Source organism: Sphaeramia orbicularis, chromosome 19, assembly GCF_902148855.1.
Source record: "Sphaeramia orbicularis chromosome 19, fSphaOr1.1, whole genome shotgun sequence".
NCBI lineage: Eukaryota > Metazoa > Chordata > Actinopteri > Kurtiformes > Apogonidae > Sphaeramia > Sphaeramia orbicularis.
This window is the reverse complement of record NC_043975.1, coordinates 32,246,053-32,267,860: the sequence shown is the minus strand read 5'-3', so window position 1 is coordinate 32,267,860 and position 21,808 is coordinate 32,246,053. Positions and strand designations below refer to the sequence as shown.

Here is a 21,808-nt window from a genome sequence, read left to right as displayed (position 1 = left end):
TAAGTGCATATGCAAGTCAGTGTCAACAGAATGGTGTACAGCTGCCTAGCTGGAGGAGACAGGGCTTCTGTGGTATGTCTGTCAGTCATAAAAGTAAATTTGAAAGAACCTTTTTATAAATTTATTCTGACCCCAGTGTCAACCTTTTTATGAATTTCATTCTAGAAATCCCCTGCCCAGCCAACAGCCACTTTGAGTCCCAGGGTACAGGATGTCCTGCCACCTGCGTCAATCCTAATTCTACCCAGAACTGCCCCCTCCCTGCTCAGGAGAGCTGCATCTGTAATTCAGGTTACATCCTCAGCGGTGGGAACTGTGTCCCTCATGCTCAGTGTGGCTGCAGTTTTGAGGGAAACTACTACCACTCTGGAGAAACTGTAATATTAGACCAAGACTGTGGGAGACAATGTAACTGCAGTTATGGCTCTATGAGCTGTCAGCCCTATGGTTGTGGTCCACTTGAATCCTGCAAGTTGGAGGAAGGAGAAAGAGGATGCAGACCTAACAGCTTTGGCACATGTTGGATCAGGGGCCCAGGGTCATATCAAACATTTGATGGGTTGACATACCAGTATCCTGGGGCTTGTCAGCTGACCCTTGCCAAAGTAATGGGAATGTCCAGTCACCCCCACTTTGTAGTAAGTGCAGAAAAAGTCCCCCAAGCCCAGCAGGGCTTTGCTCGGGTACTAAAATTTGAGGCACAGGGAACACATGTGTCCATTGAGATGTCCAGCCACAGCAGAGTACAGGTAAGTCAAAGGAGCACATCTCTAATGTCTGTTTGGTATATCACCATTTTAATTGAGGCATTCATTGCAAAAAGACAATTGTAGCTGTAGTTAGAAAGGTTGTGTTTTATGAATATTGTTATGTTGTTTTAAAGGTAATATTTTGGAGACTTAAGCTAATGGATTTTTTTTTCTTGAAATAAATTTTTAAAAAATCTTTATCTTGGCTTTAATATTTTTTTTTAATGTGTACGTGCAGGTTGATGGCCAGCTCATCAGACTACCATTCACATCAGCCAACAGTGGAATTCAGATTTATCACAGCAGCATTCACAGCATCATCCTTCGCACTTCCTTTGGTGTAACTGTGCAGACAGTCTGGCCGCACTTTGTCAGAATCACTGCACCAGTTGTTTACAGTAGTTCAATAGGAGGACTCTGTGGTAATTTCAATGGTCACCCTCATGATGACTTCCGCACACCCAATGGTATCTTGGTCAACAGTTCTCAGGCATTTGGGGACAGTTGGCGAGATGGCTCCCTCAGTGCACACTGTGTGGAAACTATGGATCATAACAATGAAACTAATTTCAACACTACAGAGCACTGTGGCCTCCTTGCATTGTCAGGTGGGCCATTTTCTGCATGTTGGGACAGGGTGAATCCATGGCAACAGGTGGATGTATGTGTGGAGATTTTGAGGTCCTCTGCAAATCCAGCATCAGCGCTGTGTGAGGTCTTCCGAGATTATGCACTGATGTGCCAACAGAAGGGTGTTACCCTCGGACATTGGAGGAATGCAACTGGCTGTGGTAAGATGTTTCTCCCTTTTGCTTCAGGTTGGCTTTGACCTAAATACATGTTTGACTTCATTTAATCCACTTCTGTGTTTCTGTCCAGAGCTGACCTGTCCATCAAACAGCCATTATGAAGTCTGCGGAACATCTTGTCCTTCCACATGCCCCAGCCTCTCCTTCCCTTTCTCCTGTAACACTCCGTGCCAGGAGGGTTGTCAGTGCGATGATGGTTTTGTCCTCAATGGGAACCAGTGCGTACCACCAACAGGCTGTGGATGCCACCACCAAGGCCGCTATCGGCAGGGAGGAGAACAGTTCTGGGCTGGCGATGAATGTCAGAGCCTGTGTTCCTGTAATGGTACTACAGGAATAGTTCACTGTGTCCCCAATTCCTGTGGTGCCCAGGAGTCCTGTCGTGTGGTTGGAGGAGAGTACGGCTGCCATCCCAGTCCTCATGGCACCTGCTCTGCATCAGGTGACCCTCACTATCTGACCTTTGATCGAAATGCCTATGACTTCCAGGGAACCTGCCGCTATGTTCTGGCAACGCTTTGTAATGACACCACTGGACTCCACCAGTTTTCTGTGGAGGCCAGGAATGAGGCATGGCGAGGGCTGCCAGTTTCAATCACTGCTGAGGTTTTTGTGAATGTGTGGGGCTACAGAGTGCATATGTCAAGGCAGAACCATGGTGTAGTAAAGGTAAGATCAACCGTACCTGAATAGTTGGTGACATTCACAACTTTAAGATTAAATATGAATTTGAAAAGCCATTTAAAATGATGTAATAAATGTTCCCATTAAACTAGGATCAATATCAGCCACAATAACTCTGTTACAAAGTAGATCTGTAAGGATTAGTGCTTATGTCAACCATAATCTGATATGAAGTTATACATGTCAATAATATGTAAGAATGCATTTAAAATCATTTTAACATTCAGTGAATGTTTTGTTCTCACAATATGATCATAATTTAATTCAAATATGTATGGAAAAAGGTTTGAAGGGTAATTTATTAAAACCATCTTAATTTAGTTTTATATTTTCCTTTATGGTAAAATGAAATCACATTTGTGTAACTGTTACATTTTAGTTGTGGTACTGGCCTCAGAAATCCACAATCATCGTGCAGTTTGAATAATGTATTTTTCCCAAAATGTTACAGGTGGATGGCATAACTAAGAATTTGCCTCTTCTGCTGGATGGAGGTCTTGTTTCTATTTATGCAAGTGGACTTCGCACATTTGTAGATACAGATTTTGGCCTCAGTGTCTCTTATGATGGACGGAGTACAGTGTCAATCACCGTACCTTCAAATTACAGGTATCTGCTCTCCTCATCCTCATTTGGATTAGGATAATTTTTCTCATGTATTTTATAAAATTTCCAATAACCTACAATCTAATACATAAATCTGAATATCTTTCTAACCATTTTCTTAAACACAGTGGGAGAACTTGTGGTCTCTGTGGAAACTTCAATGGAAACCGAAATGATGACTTCATGACTCCATCTGAAGTGGTTGTCACCTCTCCATCTGAGTTTGGGACTGCTTGGAAGGTGGAAGGGAACTACAGCTGCAGTGATGGGTGTGGCACTTCCTGTCCTCAATGTACCAATGACCAACCTGCTAGAGCTCAGTGTGAAGTGATTACAGCAGCTGATGGTCCCCTCAGCTTCTGCCATCAGCAGGTGGACCCAACGCCATACTTCAATGACTGTGTATATGATTTCTGTGTGTCGGAAAATCAAGGCTATGATCTTGTGTGCAGATCTATTCAGGCATATGTCAGTGCCTGTCAGTCTGCTAATGTCCGAATCTACGCTTGGAGACAAAACACTACATGTAGTAAGTCACCCAGTCAGAGCCTCCATCATCTAAATACACACAAATATCAGAAATGGTTTGTGTTTTTACTCAGATTGTTTCTTGAATCTAGCAATTGTTCATTATTATTGATCTAAATTATCATTAACATGACATATCAAAAAATATCTTTCTTCACTTTTTAAGGCATTGACTGTCCAGCCAACAGCCATTATGAGCTGTGTGGGACTGACTGTGGCCACACCTGTGCCAGCAGCATTGATGCCACCTGTGAGCATGTTTGCTCTGAAGGATGTTTCTGTGATGAGGGATTCCTGAGGAGTGGGACTGGGTGTGTTCCAGCGGAAAACTGTGGCTGCCAGTATGATGGCTCCTACTATAGTGTAAGTTGAAACAAATAACTAAAAATCCTAAATTCACTCTTGAGATACTAGAATAAAACCCTGTCTTGCATCAATTTCAGGTCCTTTTTTCTTGGTCAAACAACTATTAGTCTATTTGTTCTTAAAATTTTAATTTTCGTATTCCATTCAGTTAAATCTATATGGGTCCAATAATAATATAAAATTATCCTTTCACAAAGATTCTCACTTCGCTACATATTTGTACTGATTAATTTGGAATTACCTTTTGTACTTGCAAGCATACAATAAATACAGTCACCACCCCTCCTCAATGAACATTTTAGATGAGTCATACTTTTGGGTTTTCCATCTATTTTTTTTTTTTTTTTTTAAATATTTCTATATTTCTATTTCTAGCATAATTTCTATTTCTAGCATAATTTACAAATCAGTTTAATCTTAATGATAGATGGGATAGCTCACACCAAATGTTCCATGCCAGTATACGCTTGAGATGGATCGTTGTGTGATATGTACAGTGATTCCATTTAAAGCTGCATTTGGCCTGCTAAGTGCTATGCATTTTGCTTTTGGATGTAGGCTGGTGAATCCTTTTGGACCGATGGCTGCTTCCAAAATTGTGCATGCCATGCTCCCAATGACCTGCGTTGTTCTTCTGCATCCTGCACCGTTTCACAACAGTGTACCATCAGAAATGGCCAGCTGGGCTGTTTTGATCAGAATTGCATCTTTGAGGGTGACTAAAGCTACACTACACACTTTTAATACGAGTTTAGACCAAATTAAATGGAAAATTATTCTTTTGTATTGACATGAATACCACAAAATGGTTATTTCCTGTCCTTGTTATTTTTAAGGTGAGCCTGTGCAGCTGGGTGACTCATTCTGGAGTGACAGTACGTGTGCACAAAAGTGCACCTGCACCTCATCAGGCCTGCAGTGTCAGAACCAGCCCTGCACCTTTTCTCAAATATGCCAACGTGATGAGTTTCAATTTTCCTGTCAAGCAATCCAGAGGCGAACCTGCACCATAAGTGGTGATCCACATTATTATACTTTTGATGGGGCTGTGTTTCACTTCCAAGGCACGTGTACGTACATTCTGTCTGAGCAATGTGGTGATGGACAGCCCTACTATAGAGTAGAAGGTTCTAATGAGCATCGAGGCAGCACGCATGTCTCTTGGACACGACTGGTCAAAGTGTTTGTTTATAATGAAACCATTGAGCTTGTAAAAGGACGTCGTGGTGCGGCCAAAGTTAGTGGTTATCACAATAATTGTAATATTCAAATGTACTTATTGTCAAGCATTTTGTGTATTTTTACTACAACATGCTGTCTTACAGGTCAATGGGCAATTCATGACCACACCCTTCTTCCTCAACAATGGCACAGTCCAAGTTTATGAATCAGGTTTTTCTGTGACCATCAGCACTGTCTTTGGATTAGTTGTATCCTATGACGCATATCATCATGTGAAGATCAGTGTCCCCTATGGTTACCAGAATAAGACATGTGGCCTGTGTGGGGACTTCAACAGTCACCCAGAGGACGACTTTCGAACTCGGCAAGGCGTAGTTGTGAGCTCTGATGTTGTCTTCGCCAACAGCTGGAAAGCACCAGGAGAAGATGATGATGGTTGTGGGACTGGGTGTGGAGGTCTGGGCTGTGCTTCCTGTACTGATGCTCAGACAGCTTTATACGGCAACAGTGATCATTGTGGTATTCTTCAGAACAGCTCTGGGCCTTTTGCTGCTTGCCATGAAGAGCTTCCCCCACAAAACTTCGTGGAGAGTTGTGTTTTTGACCTGTGTGTCGGGCGAGGATACCAACCTATTCTTTGCCAAGCCCTAAGTGCATATGCAAGTCAGTGTCAACAGAATGGTGTACAGCTGCCTAGCTGGAGGAGACAGGGCTTCTGTGGTATGTCTGTCAGTCATAAAAGTAAATTTGAAAGAACCTTTTTATAAATTTATTCTGACCCCAGTGTCAACCTTTTTATGAATTTCATTCTAGAAATCCCCTGCCCAGCCAACAGCCACTTTGAGTCCCAGGGTACAGGATGTCCTGCCACCTGCGTCAATCCTAATTCTACCCAGAACTGCCCCCTCCCTGCTCAGGAGAGCTGCATCTGTAATTCAGGTTACATCCTCAGCGGTGGGAACTGTGTCCCTCATGCTCAGTGTGGCTGCAGTTTTGAGGGAAACTACTACCACTCTGGAGAGACTGTAATATTAGACCAAGACTGTGGGAGACGGTGTAACTGCAGTTATGGCTCTATGAGCTGTCAGCCCTATGGTTGTGGTCCACTTGAATCCTGCAGGTTGGAGGAAGGAGAAAGAGGATGCAGACCTAACAGCTTTGGCACATGTTGGATCAGGGGCCCAGGGTCATATCAAACATTTGATGGGTTGACATACCAGTATCCTGGGGCTTGTCAGCTGACCCTTGCCAAAGTAATGGGAATGTCCAGTCACCCCCACTTTGTAGTAAGTGCAGAAAAAGTCCCCCAAGCCCAGCAGGGCTTTGCTCGGGTACTAAAATTTGAGGCACAGGGAACACATGTGTCCATTGAGATGTCCAGCCACAGCAGAGTACAGGTAAGTCAAAGGAGCACATCTCTAATGTCTGTTTGGTATATCACCATTTTAATTGAGGCATTCATTGCAAAAAGACAATTGTAGCTGTAGTTAGAAAGGTTGTGTTTTATGAATATTGTTATGTTGTTTTAAAGGTAACATTTTGGAGACTTATGCTAATGTAATTGTTTTTTCTTGAAATAAATTTTAAAAAATCTTTATCTTGGCTTTAATATATTTTTTAATGTGTACGTGCAGGTTGATGGCCAGCTCATCAGACTACCATTCACATCAGCCAACAGTGGAATTCAGATTTATCACAGCAGCATTCACAGCATCGTCCTTCACACTTCCTTTGGTGTAACTGTGCAGACAGTCTGGCCGCACTTTGTCAGAATCACTGCACCAGTTGTTTACAGTAGTTCAATAGGAGGACTCTGTGGTAATTTCAATGGTCACCCTCATGATGACTTCCGCACACCCAATGGTATCTTGGTGAACAGTTCTCAGGCATTTGGGGACAGTTGGCGAGATGGCTCCCTCAGTGCACACTGTGTGGAAACTATGGATCATAACAATGAAACTAATTTCAACACTACAGAGCACTGTGGCCTCCTTGCATTGTCAGGTGGGCCATTTTCTGCATGTTGGGACAGGGTGAATCCATGGCAACAGGTGGATGTATGTGTGGAGATTTTGAGGTCCTCTGCAAATCCAGCATCAGCGCTGTGTGAGGTCTTCCGAGATTATGCACTGATGTGCCAACAGAAGGGTGTTACCCTCGGACATTGGAGGAATGCAACTGGCTGTGGTAAGATGTTTCTCCCTTTTGCTTCAGGTTGGCTTTGACCTAAATACATGTTTGACTTCATTTAATCCACTTCTGTGTTTCTGTCCAGAGCTGACCTGTCCATCAAACAGCCATTATGAAGTCTGTGGAGATTCTTGTCCTTCCACATGCCCCAGCCTCTCCTTCCCTTTCTCCTGTAACACTCCGTGCCAGGAGGGTTGTCAGTGCGATGATGGTTTTGTCCTCAATGGGAACCAGTGCGTACCACCAACAGGCTGTGGATGCCACCACCAAGGCCGCTATCGGCAGGGAGGAGAACAGTTCTGGGTTGGCGATGAATGTCAGAGCCTGTGTTCCTGTGATGGTATTACTGGACTGGTTCACTGTGTCCCCAATTCCTGTGGTGCCCAGGAGTCCTGTCGTGTGGTTGGAGGAGAGTACGGCTGCCATCCCAGTCCTCATGGCACCTGCTCTGCATCAGGTGACCCTCACTATCTGACCTTTGATCGAAATGCCTATGACTTCCAGGGAACCTGCCGCTATGTTCTGGCAACGCTTTGTAATGACACCACTGGACTCCACCAGTTTTCTGTGGAGGCCAGGAATGAGGCATGGCGAGGGCTGCCAGTTTCAATCACTGCTGAGGTTTTTGTGAATGTGTGGGGCTACAGAGTGCATATGTCAAGGCAGAACCATGGTGTGGTAAAGGTAAGATCAACCGTACCTGAATAGTTGGTGATATTCACAACTTTAAGATTAAATATGAATTTGAAAAGCCATTTAAAATGATGTAATAAATGTTCCCATTAAACTAGGATCAATATCAGCCACAATAACTCTGTTACAAAATAGATCTGTAAGGATTAGTGCTTATGTCAACCATAATCTGATATGAAGTTATACATGTCAGTAGTATGTAAGAATGCATTTAAAATCATTTTAACATTCAGTGAATGTTTTGTTTTCACAATATGATTGAAATTTAATTCAAATGTGTATGGAAAAAGGTTTGAAGGGTAATTTATTAAAACCATCTTAATTTAGTTTTATATTTTTCCTTTATGGTAAAATGAAATCACATTTGTGTAACTGTTACATTTTAGTTGTGGTACTGGCCTCAGAAATCCACAATCATTGTGCAGTTTGAATAATGTATTTTTCCCAAAATGTTACAGGTGGATGGCATAACTAAGAATTTGCCTCTTCTGCTGGATGGAGGTCTTGTTTCTATTTATGCAAGTGGACTTCGCACATTTGTAGATACAGATTTTGGCCTCAGTGTCTCTTATGATGGACGGAGTACAGTGTCAATCACCGTACCTTCAAATTACAGGTATCTGCTCTCCTCATCCTCATTTGGATTAGGATAATTTTTCTCATGTATTTTATAAAATTTCCAATAACCTACAATCTAATACATAAATCTGAATATCTTTCTAACCATTTTCTTAAACACAGTGGGAGAACTTGTGGTCTCTGTGGAAACTTCAATGGAAACCGAAATGATGACTTCATGACTCCATCTGGAGTGGTAGTCACCTCTCCATCTGAGTTTGGGACTGCTTGGAAGGTGGTAGGGAACTACAGCTGCAGTGATGGGTGTGGCACTTCCTGTCCTCAATGTACCAATGACCAACCTGCTAGAGCTCAGTGTGAAGTGATTACAGCAGCTGATGGCCCCCTCAGCTTCTGCCATCAGCAGGTGGACCCAACGCCATACTTCAATGACTGTGTATATGATTTCTGTGTGTCGGAAAATCAAGGCTATGATCTTGTGTGCAGATCTATTCAGGCATATGTCAGTGCCTGTCAGTCTGCTAATGTCCGAATCTACGCTTGGAGACAAAACACTACATGTAGTAAGTCACCCAGTCAGAGCCTCCATCATCTAAATACACACAAATATCAGAAATGGTTTGTGTTTTTACTCAGATTGTTTCTTGAATCTAGCAATTGTTCATTATTATTGATCTAAATTATCATTAACATGACATATCAAAAAATGTCTTTCTTCACTTTTTAAGGCATTGACTGTCCAGCCAACAGCCATTATGAGCTGTGTGGGACTGACTGTGGCCACACCTGTGCCAGCAGCATTGATGCCACCTGTGAGCATGTTTGCTCTGAAGGATGTTTCTGTGATGAGGGATTCCTGAGGAGTGGGACTGGGTGTGTTCCAGCGGAAAACTGTGGCTGCCAGTATGATGGCTCCTACTATAGTGTAAGTTGAATCAAATAACTAAAAATCCTAAATTCACTCTTGAGATACTAGAATAAAACCCTGTCTTGCATCAATTTCAGGTCCTTTTTTCTTGGTCAAACAACTACTAGTCTATTTGTTCTTAAAATTTTAACTTTTGTATTCCATTCAGTTAAATCCATATAGGTCCAATAATAATATACAGTTATCCTTTCACAAAGATTCTCACTTCGCTACGTATTTGTACTGATTAATTTGGAATTACCTTTTGTACTTGCAAGCATACAATAAATACAGTCACCACCCCTCCTCAATGAACATTTTAGATGAGTCATAATTTTGGGTTTTCCATCTATTTTTTTTTTTTTTAATATTTCTATATTTCTATTTCTAGCATAATTTACAAATCAGTTTAATCTTAATGATAGATGGGATAGCTCACACCAAATGTGCCATGCCAGTATACGCTTGAGATGGATTGTTGTGTGATATGTACAGTGATTCCATTTAAAGCTGCATTTGGCCTGCTAAGTGCTATGCATTTTGCTTTTGGATGTAGGCTGGTGAATCCTTTTGGACCGATGGCTGCTTCCAAAATTGTGCATGCCATGCTCCCAATGACCTGCGTTGTTCTTCTGCATCCTGCACCGTTTCACAACAATGTACCATCAGAAATGGCCAGCTGGGCTGTTTTGATCAGAATTGCATCTTTGAGGGTGACTAAAGCTACACTACACACTTTTAATACGAGTTTAGACCAAATTAAATGGAAAATTATTCTTTTGTATTGACATGAATACCACAAAATGGTTATTTCCTGTCCTTGTTATTTTTAAGGTGAGCCTGTGCAGCTGGGTGACTCATTCTGGAGTGACAGTACGTGTGCACAAAAGTGCACCTGCACCTCATCAGGCCTGCAGTGTCAGAACCAGCCCTGTACCTTTTCTCAAATATGCCAACGTGATGAGTTTCAATTTTCCTGTCAAGCAATCCAGAGGCGAATCTGCACCATAAGTGGTGATCCACATTATTATACTTTTGATGGGGCTGTGTTTCACTTCCAAGGCACGTGTACGTACATTCTGTCTGAGCAATGTGGTGATGGACAGCCCTACTATAGAGTAGAAGGTTCTAATGAGCATCGAGGCAGCACGCATGTCTCTTGGACACGACTGGTCAAAGTGTTTGTTTATAATGAAACCATTGAGCTTGTAAAAGGACGTCGTGGTGCGGCCAAGGTTAGTGGTTATCGCAATAATTGTAATATTCAAATGTACTTATTGTAGAGCTTTTTTTTACTACAACATGCTGTCTTACAGGTCAATGGACAATTCATGACCACACCCTTCTTCCTCAACAATGGCACAGTCCAAGTTTATGAATCAGGTTTTTCTGTGACCATCAGCACTGTCTTTGGATTAGTTGTATCCTATGACGCAAATCATTATGTGCAGATTAGTGTCCCCTATGGTTACCAGAATAAGACATGTGGCCTGTGTGGGGACTTCAACAATCACCCAGAGGACGACTTTCGAACTCGGCAAGGCGTAGTTGTGAGCTCTGATGTTGTCTTCGCCAACAGCTGGAAAGCACCAGGAGAAGATGATGATGGTTGTGGGACTGGGTGTGGAGGTCTGGGCTGTGCTTCCTGTACTGATGCTCAGACAGCTTTATACGGCAACAGTGATCATTGTGGTATTCTTCAGAACAGCTCTGGGCCTTTTGCTGCTTGCCATGAAGAGCTTCCCCCACAAAACTTCATGGAGAGTTGTGTTTTTGACCTGTGTTTCGGGCGAGGATACCAACCTATTCTTTGCCAAGCCCTAAGTGCATATGCAAGTCAGTGTCAACAGAATGGTGTACAGCTGCCTAGCTGGAGGAGACAGGGCTTCTGTGGTATGTCTGTCAGTCATAAAAGTAAATTTGAAAGAACCTTTTTATAAATTTATTCTGACCCCAGTGTCAACCTTTTTATGAATTTCATTCTAGAAATCCCCTGCCCAGCCAACAGCCACTTTGAGTCCCAGGGTACAGGATGTCCTGCCACCTGCGTCAATCCTAATTCTACCCAGAACTGCCCCCTCCCTGCTCAGGAGAGCTGCATCTGTAATTCAGGTTACATCCTCAGCGGTGGGAACTGTGTCCCTCATGCTCAGTGTGGCTGCAGTTTTGAGGGAAACTACTACCACTCTGGAGAGACTGTAATATTAGACCAAGACTGTGGGAGACAGTGTAACTGCAGTTATGGCTCTATGAGCTGTCAGCCCTATGGTTGTGGTCCACTTGAATCCTGCAGGTTGGAGGAAGGAGAAAGAGGATGCAGACCTAACAGCTTTGGCACATGTTGGATCAGGGGCCCAGGGTCATATCAAACATTTGATGGGTTGACATACCAGTATCCTGGGGCTTGTCAGCTGACCCTTGCCAAAGTAATGGGAATGTCCAGTCACCCCCACTTTGTAGTAAGTGCAGAAAAAGTCCCCCAAGCCCAGCAGGGCTTTGCTCGGGTACTAAAATTTGAGGCACAGGGAACACATGTGTCCATTGAGATGTCCAGCCACAGCAGAGTACAGGTAAGTCAAAGGAGCACATCTCTAATGTCTGTTTGGTATATCACCATTTTAATTGAGGCATTCATTGCAAAAAGACAATTGTAGCTGTAGTTAGAAAGGTTGTGTTTTATGAATATTGTTATGTTGTTTTAAAGGTAATATTTTGGAGACTTATGCTAATGTAATTGTTTTTTCTTGAAATAAATTTTAAAAAATCTTTATCTTGGCTTTAATATATTTTTTAATGTGTACGTGCAGGTTGATGGCCAGCTCATCAGACTACCATTCACATCAGCCAACAGTGGAATTCAGATTTATCACAGCAGCATTCACAGCATCATCCTTCGCACTTCCTTTGGTGTAACTGTGCAGACAGTCTGGCCGCACTTTGTCAGAATCACTGCACCAGTTGTTTACAATAGTTCAATAGGAGGACTCTGTGGTAATTTCAATGGTCACCCTCATGATGACTTCCGCACACCAAATGGTATCTTGGTGAACAGTTCTCAGGCATTTGGGGACAGTTGGCGAGATGGCTCCCTCAGTGCACACTGTGTGGAAACTATGGATCATAACAATGAAACTAATTTCAACACTACAGAGCACTGTGGCCTCCTTGCATTGTCAGGTGGGCCATTTTCTGCATGTTGGGACAGGGTGAATCCATGGCAACAGGTGGATGTATGTGTGGAGATTTTGAGGTCCTCTGCAAATCCAGCATCAGCGCTGTGTGAGGTCTTCCGAGATTATGCACTGATGTGCCAACAGAAGGGTGTTACCCTCGGACATTGGAGGAATGCAACTGGCTGTGGTAAGATGTTTCTCCCTTTTGCTTCAGGTTGGCTTTGACCTAAATACATGTTTGACTTCATTTAATCCACTTCTGTGTTTCTGTCTAGAGCTGACCTGTCCATCAAACAGCCATTATGAAGTCTGTGGAGATTCTTGTCCTTCCACATGCCCCAGCCTCTCCTTCCCTTTCTCCTGTAACACTCCGTGCCAGGAGGGTTGTCAGTGCAATGATGGTTTTGTCCTCAATGGGAACCAGTGCGTACCACCAACAGGCTGTGGATGCCACCACCAAGGCCGCTATCGGCAGGGAGGAGAACAGTTCTGGGTTGGCGATGAATGTCAGAGCTTGTGTTCCTGTAATGGTATTACTGGACTGGTTCACTGTGTCCCCAATTCCTGTGGTGCCCAGGAGTCCTGTCGTGTGGTTGGAGGAGAGTACGGCTGCCATCCCAGTCCTCATGGCACCTGCTCTGCATCAGGTGACCCTCACTATCTGACCTTTGATCGAAATGCCTATGACTTCCAGGGAACCTGCCGCTATGTTCTGGCAACGCTTTGTAATGACACCACTGGACTCCACCAGTTTTCTGTGGAGGCCAGGAATGAGGCATGGCGAGGGCTGCCAGTTTCAATCACTGCTGAGGTTTTTGTGAATGTGTGGGGCTACAGAGTGCATATGTCAAGGCAGAACCATGGTGTGGTAAAGGTAAGATCAACCATACCTGAATAGTTGGTGACATTCACAACTTTAAGATTAAATATGAATTTGAAAAGCCATTTAAAATGATGTAATAAATGTTCCCATTAAACTAGGATCAATATCAGCCACAATAACTCTGTCACAGAATAGATCTGTAAGGATTAGGGCTTATGTCAACCATAATCTGATATGAAATTATACATGCCAATAATATGTAAGAATGCTTTTAAAATCATTTTCACATTCAGTGAATGTTTTTACACAATATGATTGCATTTTAATGCAAATGTTGTGTATGAAAAAGTTTTGAAGGGTAATTTATTATCCATCTTAATGTAGTTTTATGTTTTCCTTGGTAAGATTTAATCACATTTGCTTAATTCTCGCATTTCAGTTGTGGTACTGGCCTCATCAAGGTACAGTTTGAATAATGTATTTTTCCCAAAATGTTACAGGTGGATGGCATAACTAAGAATTTGCCTCTTCTGCTGGATGGAGGTCTTGTTTCTATTTATGCAAGTGGACTTCGCACATTTGTAGATACAGATTTTGGCCTCAGTGTCTCTTATGATGGACGGAGTACAGTGTCAATCACCGTACCTTCAAATTACAGGTATCTGCTCTCCTCATCCTCATTTGGATTAGGATAATTTTTCTCATGTATTTTATAAAATTTCCAATAACCTACAATCTAATACATAAATCTGAATATCTTTCTAACCATTTTCTTAAACACAGTGGGAGAACTTGTGGTCTCTGTGGAAACTTCAATGGAAACCGAAATGATGACTTCATGACTCCATCTGAAGTGGTTGTCACCTCTCCGTCTGAGTTTGGGACTGCTTGGAAGGTGGAAGGGAACTACAGCTGCAGTGATGGGTGTGGCACTTCCTGTCCTCAATGTACCAATGACCAACCTGCTAGAGCTCAGTGTGAAGTGATTACAGCAGCTGATGGTCCCCTCAGCTTCTGCCATCAGCAGGTGGACCCAACGCCATACTTCAATGACTGTGTATATGATTTCTGTGTGTCGGAAAATCAAGGCTATGATCTTGTGTGCAGATCTATTCAGGCATATGTCAGTGCCTGTCAGTCTGCTAATGTCCGAATCTACGCTTGGAGACAAAACACTACATGTAGTAAGTCACCCAGTCAGAGCCTCCATCATCTAAATACACACAAATATCAGAAATGGTTTGTGTTTTTACTGTTTCTTGAATCTAGCAACTGTTCAACATTATTGATCTAAACTATCTTTAGCATGACATATCAAAAAATATCTTTCTTCACTTTTTAAGGCATTGACTGTCCAGCCAACAGCCATTATGAGCTGTGTGGGACTGACTGTGGCCACACCTGTGCCAGCAGCATTGATGCCACCTGTGAGCATGTTTGCTCTGAAGGATGTTTCTGTGATGAGGGATTCCTGAGGAGTGGGACTGGGTGTGTTCCAGCGGAAAACTGTGGCTGCCAGTATGATGACTCCTACTATAGTGTAAGTTGAATCAAATAACTAAAAATTCTAAATTTGCTGTTAAGATTCTAGAATAAAACCTTAAATTCACAATATCAGGTCAAGGACTCAAAAAGATTATACAAGGAGAAAATCCAATGAATGTTCCAGGGGAAAGCCTCAAGAAACACCTTGGAGGAAAAAAAAGTTCACAGAAAGAGCCTTCTCCTTCTCAACTGTCTTCAATTTCAGTGACCGTTTGTCATAACTGGCTTGGATAAGGGGAAAGATAAGAGAGAAAACTGCATAGAAAAGGAACAGCAAACAAAAGACACTGTCACACAGGCAAACACTGGACAGATTCAAATTGAGAAACAAATATTAAAGGGGTCATATTTTTTAAACCCGCTTTTGTTAGTCTTTGGTACACTTATTTGTGTATTTGGACCCTTGTAGTTTCAAAAGTTAGAATTTGAACCCTCCAGGTGCTGCAAAGCTATCTTAATATTCATTTCGGCAAAAATTGAGTCAATTTCTACAACCCCTTTCCATTCCTTCTTTATTTGTTACATTTTATAACTCATTATGTAACGACGTTTGCACATATAAGGTCAAGACTTCCAACAAGTATTTCTCAGAGTGTGCCATAACTGTTTGTCAGCAGCAGCGGTTGTAGTCCATACTGAAAATATGTCCAAACTTCTAGCCGATTGCCTAAAATGTTCAGTTTTTGGTTGTATTAATGAACATAAGTGGCTGAACAGGACAGAAAGCATGGTCAGCAACCTGGAGGGGGTGGGGTGTGAGGCGTGAAGTGGCTCATTTGTATTTAAAGGGCCAGCGCTCAAAACAACCTTTCTGTTGTCATTACTCAGAAATAGGGTTGAAGATGGACCTGTGGAGTTGAATTAATGAAGAATTCAGACCCAAGCATAGCATTTACAGTTTATGTAGACCACAGGAAAATGTTTTAAAATGCATAATTCCATTTAAAAAAGCAAAATATCACTCCTTTAAGAATGGACAGTACCTGAACTAGAGACACCTGCAGAAAGGCATTGGGAGAGATTGCATAGAGTGGACAAAGCAAAATATATGAGAAGGGAAGACACCAAGTTAGCGACATGTAATGGTGACATTCATAAAGATAGAAAAAGAAAAATATCGCAGGAGGAGAGGTGCTTGATATATCACTATCCTCAAGCAGCCTAGGAGTATACAGATGAACTAACAGATGGTTCAGGTTTACTAGAGCTATCTATATTATAAAAGCCAAATGGCCTCTGTGTGCGTGCATGTATGTGTGGCACAGGATTCACACAAAATCTGGAAAGAGCTGACTTCTGCAGTTTGGCATGCATATGTATTTTTGGTCAAGGAAGAGACTAGCGAAAACGGCAAGTTGATAGGAGCAATACTTTGGGAGATATTAGTAGTTTTGGAATACAATAGCCTTACAATCATGTTGCTATGGCAAGAACGGCTTGGCGGTGACTGCTGGACAAATGCAGGACAGCATGCACAAATACACAACAGCATAAAAACTACCACATCTAGAACCGTGGATCCCCTTGGATCAACGCGCTAGTACACTATAACAGTGGTTCTCAGCTGGTCTGGCTTAAGGACCCACTGTCACCCCTCAGTGACCAGCTGTGACCCAAATTTATAACAGATTCTCAAATTTATTTTAATAAAAATACAGTGTGTTTTGAACCTTAGATAATACAGAATATCACAGTATGAAAACACAGAAAACAAGTTCAATGATAAACCCAATTTACCAGCAAGTGATGATGGAAATGTGGAAATATTCCTTTCAACACTAAATTTGGTTAATTTTAAGAAAAACCAAAAATGATCACTAAAAATTAAAAGTGCATTCAGTACTTATTCAAGAACTTAACACACTGAGGTTTTTCTCCTCAATGCAGGTAAAACCATATACGATGTAGTCGTTGTTATACCTGAGTTTTGCCATGATATGAATAGAAACTTTTGGGTCTTCTTTTATGCAGTAAAATACATATTGATAATTAGCATTACAGCACATTACCACCACCTACTGTTGGAGAGTGTGAATAGGCGGCACTCAGCTCCATAAAAAATAAAGCGCAGGACTGGTTTCCTAACATTATTTTTTGTCCAGACTAAGGCCCGTGACCCACTGAAAACAGGTTTGCAACCCACTTTTGGATCTAGACCCACTACTTGAGAATCACTACACTATACTATGCATTGTCACTTTACAGTGCATCAAAATGGAAAGAAAATACATGTCTTGTGGAAAATGCAAGTCTTGTCTATAAGGAAGAGTGGGTGTCTGGCTCCCAGATCTATGCTGGGAACTGGTCCCAAATGACAGTAGCTTGATAACTATAGGCTAACTGAAAGCAAATTCCTCCCAGCCTAGTTTTGGAGACTCTAAGAGCCACAAGTCAGCCTGCACTCTGAGAGCAAAGTGATCTGTTTGGGTGTAAACTACTATGAGATCCCTAATACATAATGTACATTTATTAAATTTGATTCTACACTTTACAAGAATAGAATAGAATAGAATAGAATAGAATAGAATAGAACAGAATGTATTTGCCATTTGCACAGATACATCGCAGTATAGGTACACTGGAATTCTTGTGCGTTTCCCTGAGTTACGGAGTTAAAAAAGACATGAACAAAAACAGAAACAAAACATAAACACAGCTAAAACATATAAAAACAGTTATTACACAGACAGACACAAATACACACATAAAATAGAGTACTGTGTCAGAAAAATAATAATAATAAAAGTACTGGGAGGTGGAACAAGCAATTGCACATTTGATTAAAATAAAATACTGGGCGGTAGAACAGGGTATTGCACATTCAATTAAAAGCATGGTATTTGTTAAGTTAAATGTCTGTAAGACTGTGAGGGATGTGAGTGACTAGTGGCCTGGGGTACCTCCTTCCCTCTTTAATGTCCTGTGCTGCTCGTCTAACTGTGGCTGGGACGAAGCTGTTGTGGTGCGAGCACTGATGCTCACCGGCCTGCAGTGTCTCAGGTTGTAACCCGACTCCACCCACTGGAACAGAGCATGAGCTTGATGGTGATGGTCTCTGAGGATCCTCTGTGCTTTCTTCTGTCAGTGCTGTTTTGTAGATGGTGTCTATGGAGGGGAGGTCTGAGCCAATGAACCTCTGTGCAGTTTTAATGACCCGCTGCAGCATTTTCCTCTCAGCCAGCATGATGTTGCCATAGCACACTGTGATGGTGCTGGTGAGGATACTTTCAACGAGTCCTTTGTAGGCTTGGATGAGGGGCTGACGTCTAAGCCCCGCCTTCTTCAGCATCCTTATAAAGTTTAGCCTCTGCTGAGCTCTTTTCACTGATGTGATAGTGTTTTTGGCCCAGCTGAGGCTCTCTGTGATGTGAAGGCTGAGGAACTTACAGCTGGCAGTCCACTCCAAAACAGTCCCTTTGCTGGTGAGTGGCTGCAGAGGGGGGGCTTGTCTGCTGAAGTCCAATATGAGTTCTTTTGTTTTGTCTGTGTTGAAAATGAGGTTGTTCTCCTCCCCATAGCTGGTAGTCTTCTGAACCAGGTCCCTGTATGCAGAACCCCCCTCTCTGATGAGGCTGAGGATGGTTGTGTTGTCTGCATACTTTATGACATAGGCGTCAAACATGCGGCCCGGGGGCCAAATGCGGCCTGCCAAAGGTTCCAATGTAGCCTGTGGGATGAATTTGCAAAGTGCAAAAATTCCACAGTCAAGGCTGTGGAACTGATTTTAGTTCCGTTTCAACATACAGACCATTATGATCTACAGTAAAAGAATAACATAATAACCAACAAAAAATAATGACTCCATATTTTCTTCTCGGTTTGATGTGGAAAAAAAAGTAAAAATTACACTATGCCTATAAATAATGACAACTTCAAATTTTTGTCTTTGTTTTAGTGCAAAAAATAACATTAAATTATGAAAATATTTACATTTACAAACTATCCTGTAACAATAAAATGTGAATAACCTGAACAAATATGAACAACCTGAAATATCTAAAGAAAATTAAGCACAATTTTAACAATTTTCTGTTTAGTGTCTTTGTAGATCTGATCCATAATGTAGAAATGATAAGCTGAGGAATAATATTGTTGAAACTGCACTTATTTTTCTTAAGAAATTTTAGTAGTTTCAGGTTATTCACATCTTTTTTGTTTGGATAGTTTATGAAAGTAAGGATTTTCATAATTTAATGGGTTTTTTGCACTAAAACAAAGAAAAATTTGGAGTTGTCATTATTTATAGGTTATTACAGGGTGGGGAAGCAAAATTTACAATGAACATTTAGTTGTTTTTTCTCAGCAGGCACAATGTCAGTTGTTTTGAAACCAAACATATATTGATGTCATAATCATACCTAACACTATTATCCATACCTTTTCAGAAACTTTTGCCCATATGAGTAATCAGGAAAGCAAACGTCAAAGAGTTTGTGACTTGGTGAATGCACTCGTCACACCAAAGGAGATTTCAAAAATAGTTGGAGTGTCCATAAAGACTGTTTATAATGGAAAGAAGAGAATGACTATGAGCAAAACTATTACGAGAAAGTCTGGAAGATACTATTAAAGAAGAATGGGAGAAGTTGTCACCCGAATATTTGAGGAACACTTGCGCAAGTTTCAGGAAGTGTGTGAAGGCAGTTATTGAGAAAGAAGGAGGACACATAGAATAAAAACATTTTCTATTATATAAATTTTCTTGGTCAACACGGTGGTGCAGTGGTTAGCACTCGTGCCTCACAGCAAGAAGGTCCTGGGTTCGACTCCAACACCAGTTGACGGGGGGTGGGACCTTTCTGTGTGGAGTTTGCATGTTCTCCCCGTGTCTGCGTGGGTTCTCTCCAGGTACTCCGGCTTCCTCCCACAATCCAAAAACATGCACTAATAGGTTAATTGGTTAATCTAAATTGCCCATAGGTGTGAATGTGAGAGTGATTGTTTGTCTCTATATGTCAGCCCTGCGATGAACTGGCAACTTGTCCAGGGTGTACCCCGCCTTCGCCCCTATGTAGCTGGGATAGGCTCCAAGCGACCCCCGTGACCCTAGTGAGGATAAAGCGGGTTCAGAAAATGAATGAATGAATGAATAAATTTTCTTGTGGCAAATAAATTCTCATGACTTTCAATAAACTAATTGGTCATACACTGTCTTTCAATCCCTGCCTCAAAATATTGTAAATTTTGCTTCCCCACCCTGTATGTTATCATTTTACTGGTCTGGCCCACTTGAGATCATATTGGGCTGAATGTGGCCCTTGAACTAAAATGAGTTTGACACCCCTGCTTTATGATAATGTTATTGCCCTGGGTGGAGGTACAGTTATGGGTGTAGAGTGCAAAGAGTTTGAGGCTGAGGCAGCAACCCTGTGGGGTTCCTGTGCTCACTGCGAGCTCAGCAGAGACCTTCTTCCCCATCTTCACCACTTGTGGTCTGTCTGTGAGGAAATCTAAAATCCAGTTACATGTGTCTGTTGGTACTCCCAGGGCTGCCAGCTTTGCAGTGAGCTTCATTGGTCTGTGTTGAAGGGAGAGCTGTAATCCAGGAAGAAGAGCCGAGCTTATGCGTTTGGATTATCCAGGTGTTGTAGAATGTGGTGAAGTGTCAGGGCCACTGCATCGTCCACTGATCTGTTTGAGCAATAGGCGAACTGGAGGGGGTCCACTGTGTCTGGAACCATGGAGTTAATGTGTTTTAAGACCAGCTTCTACAGCTTCTCTTCTTTCAGTCAGCATTGCATATATTCACTTTTAAATCCCCCTGATGCACACCATTCAGTAGTATTTGAGCCAAACTGCCAAGGTGTTAAAGCCATAACCTGCCTCTAATTGGCTAGTACTCGCTGCCTTCACTGATTAGATTGGTCAACTTTAGGCATGAGGGTAGATGAGCCAATCAGAGGCAGAGTAGGGCGGGTCATGCTGAGGAAAATATTGCTAACTAGAGCTGGCCACCTCTGGAACCTGATTGGACACCTCAGGTGCCAGTGCCACCTCAGTTGATTGACAGGTCACTGCATGTGTCATTGAAAGATGCACAATTATTGGCAATGTAAACAAGAAAGGCAGAATAAATGCATTTCAGATGAGTGACACATATCAAGAGAACCTACTTTAACGGAATACATCATTCTGAGGAATGTTTTTAGGTGGTTTCAGAATGAGTCACTGTTTTAAACTACTGGACATATGATTGCACATTTAGAGGAGAAGAGATTTTGTCACCAATAGTTAAACAGTGTGAGTAGGATAACTTTATGAAATGTTAATGTTATGAAAGGCTGACGTTATCCTTTGTTTGCCTCATGTTGAATACATTTACATTCATGCAGCTGCTTGTGTGACCAGTAATACCTACAAACTGCTCCTGGTCAAGTCATGATAATTTTATAATAGTGAGCAAAAACTACTGACGGATTTTTGGGTAAAGTAAATACAGTATTCTTACATGTCACTGTTTCTAAAACAGAGTGTTTTTCTGGACTACTTAAAAATTTAAAAAAAAAGGAAAAATTTGAGAGTATACCCACTTCTCCAGGGACCACTACATCACTGGAACCCAGTGAAAAAATAATAATTATGGTTATATTCATGCTGCAGCTTTTTGAAGTAACTGAAGTATAAGGAGTTGTTTGGACTTCCTGAAAGTAAAAATTTACAGTAATCCAGCCTGAAAGTAAGAAATGCATAGACTAATTTTTCTGCATCACTTTAGGATAGGATATTATTTTGGCAGCATTGAAGAGGTGAAAAATGTTGTCTTACACATTTATTTAATGTACGCATTAAATGGTAAGTCCTTGTCAAAAACAGCTTCTAGGGTCCTCACAAAAATGTTGTCCATATTAACTAAGCCATTATAGTTTTATTGTAACTGATTTGTTTCATCAGGTTTCATAGATAAATACAGCTCTGTGTAGTCAACATAGCAGTGCATTTAGGCTATGTTACACTGAGTAATCTGGATATGCCTT

At 41.8% G+C, this 21,808-nt stretch overlaps 1 protein-coding gene across 1 annotated transcript in view; it reads left to right on the top strand.

Moving 5' to 3' along the window:
* The first annotated feature begins 2,715 nt into the window (after positions 1 to 2,715).
* LOC115439649 (IgGFc-binding protein-like) overlaps positions 2,716 to 21,808 on the top strand; it is a 58,340-nt gene continuing 39,247 nt past the window's right edge. Inside the window, exons 1-21 of the mRNA XM_030163516.1 lie at positions 2,716 to 2,851; positions 2,977 to 3,377; positions 3,543 to 3,739; positions 4,301 to 4,457; positions 4,579 to 4,979; positions 5,068 to 5,644; positions 5,738 to 6,321; positions 6,559 to 7,111; positions 7,200 to 7,798; positions 8,266 to 8,423; positions 8,549 to 8,949; positions 9,115 to 9,311; positions 9,850 to 10,006; positions 10,128 to 10,528; positions 10,610 to 11,186; positions 11,280 to 11,863; positions 12,101 to 12,653; positions 12,742 to 13,340; positions 13,790 to 13,947; positions 14,073 to 14,473; positions 14,633 to 14,829. Of these exons, the coding sequence (XP_030019376.1) occupies positions 3,032 to 3,377; positions 3,543 to 3,739; positions 4,301 to 4,457; positions 4,579 to 4,979; positions 5,068 to 5,644; positions 5,738 to 6,321; positions 6,559 to 7,111; positions 7,200 to 7,798; positions 8,266 to 8,423; positions 8,549 to 8,949; positions 9,115 to 9,311; positions 9,850 to 10,006; positions 10,128 to 10,528; positions 10,610 to 11,186; positions 11,280 to 11,863; positions 12,101 to 12,653; positions 12,742 to 13,340; positions 13,790 to 13,947; positions 14,073 to 14,473; positions 14,633 to 14,829 (7,797 nt within the window). The 5' untranslated portion in view covers positions 2,716 to 2,851; positions 2,977 to 3,031. The remainder of the gene's footprint in view (positions 2,852 to 2,976; positions 3,378 to 3,542; positions 3,740 to 4,300; positions 4,458 to 4,578; positions 4,980 to 5,067; positions 5,645 to 5,737; positions 6,322 to 6,558; positions 7,112 to 7,199; positions 7,799 to 8,265; positions 8,424 to 8,548; positions 8,950 to 9,114; positions 9,312 to 9,849; positions 10,007 to 10,127; positions 10,529 to 10,609; positions 11,187 to 11,279; positions 11,864 to 12,100; positions 12,654 to 12,741; positions 13,341 to 13,789; positions 13,948 to 14,072; positions 14,474 to 14,632; positions 14,830 to 21,808) is intronic.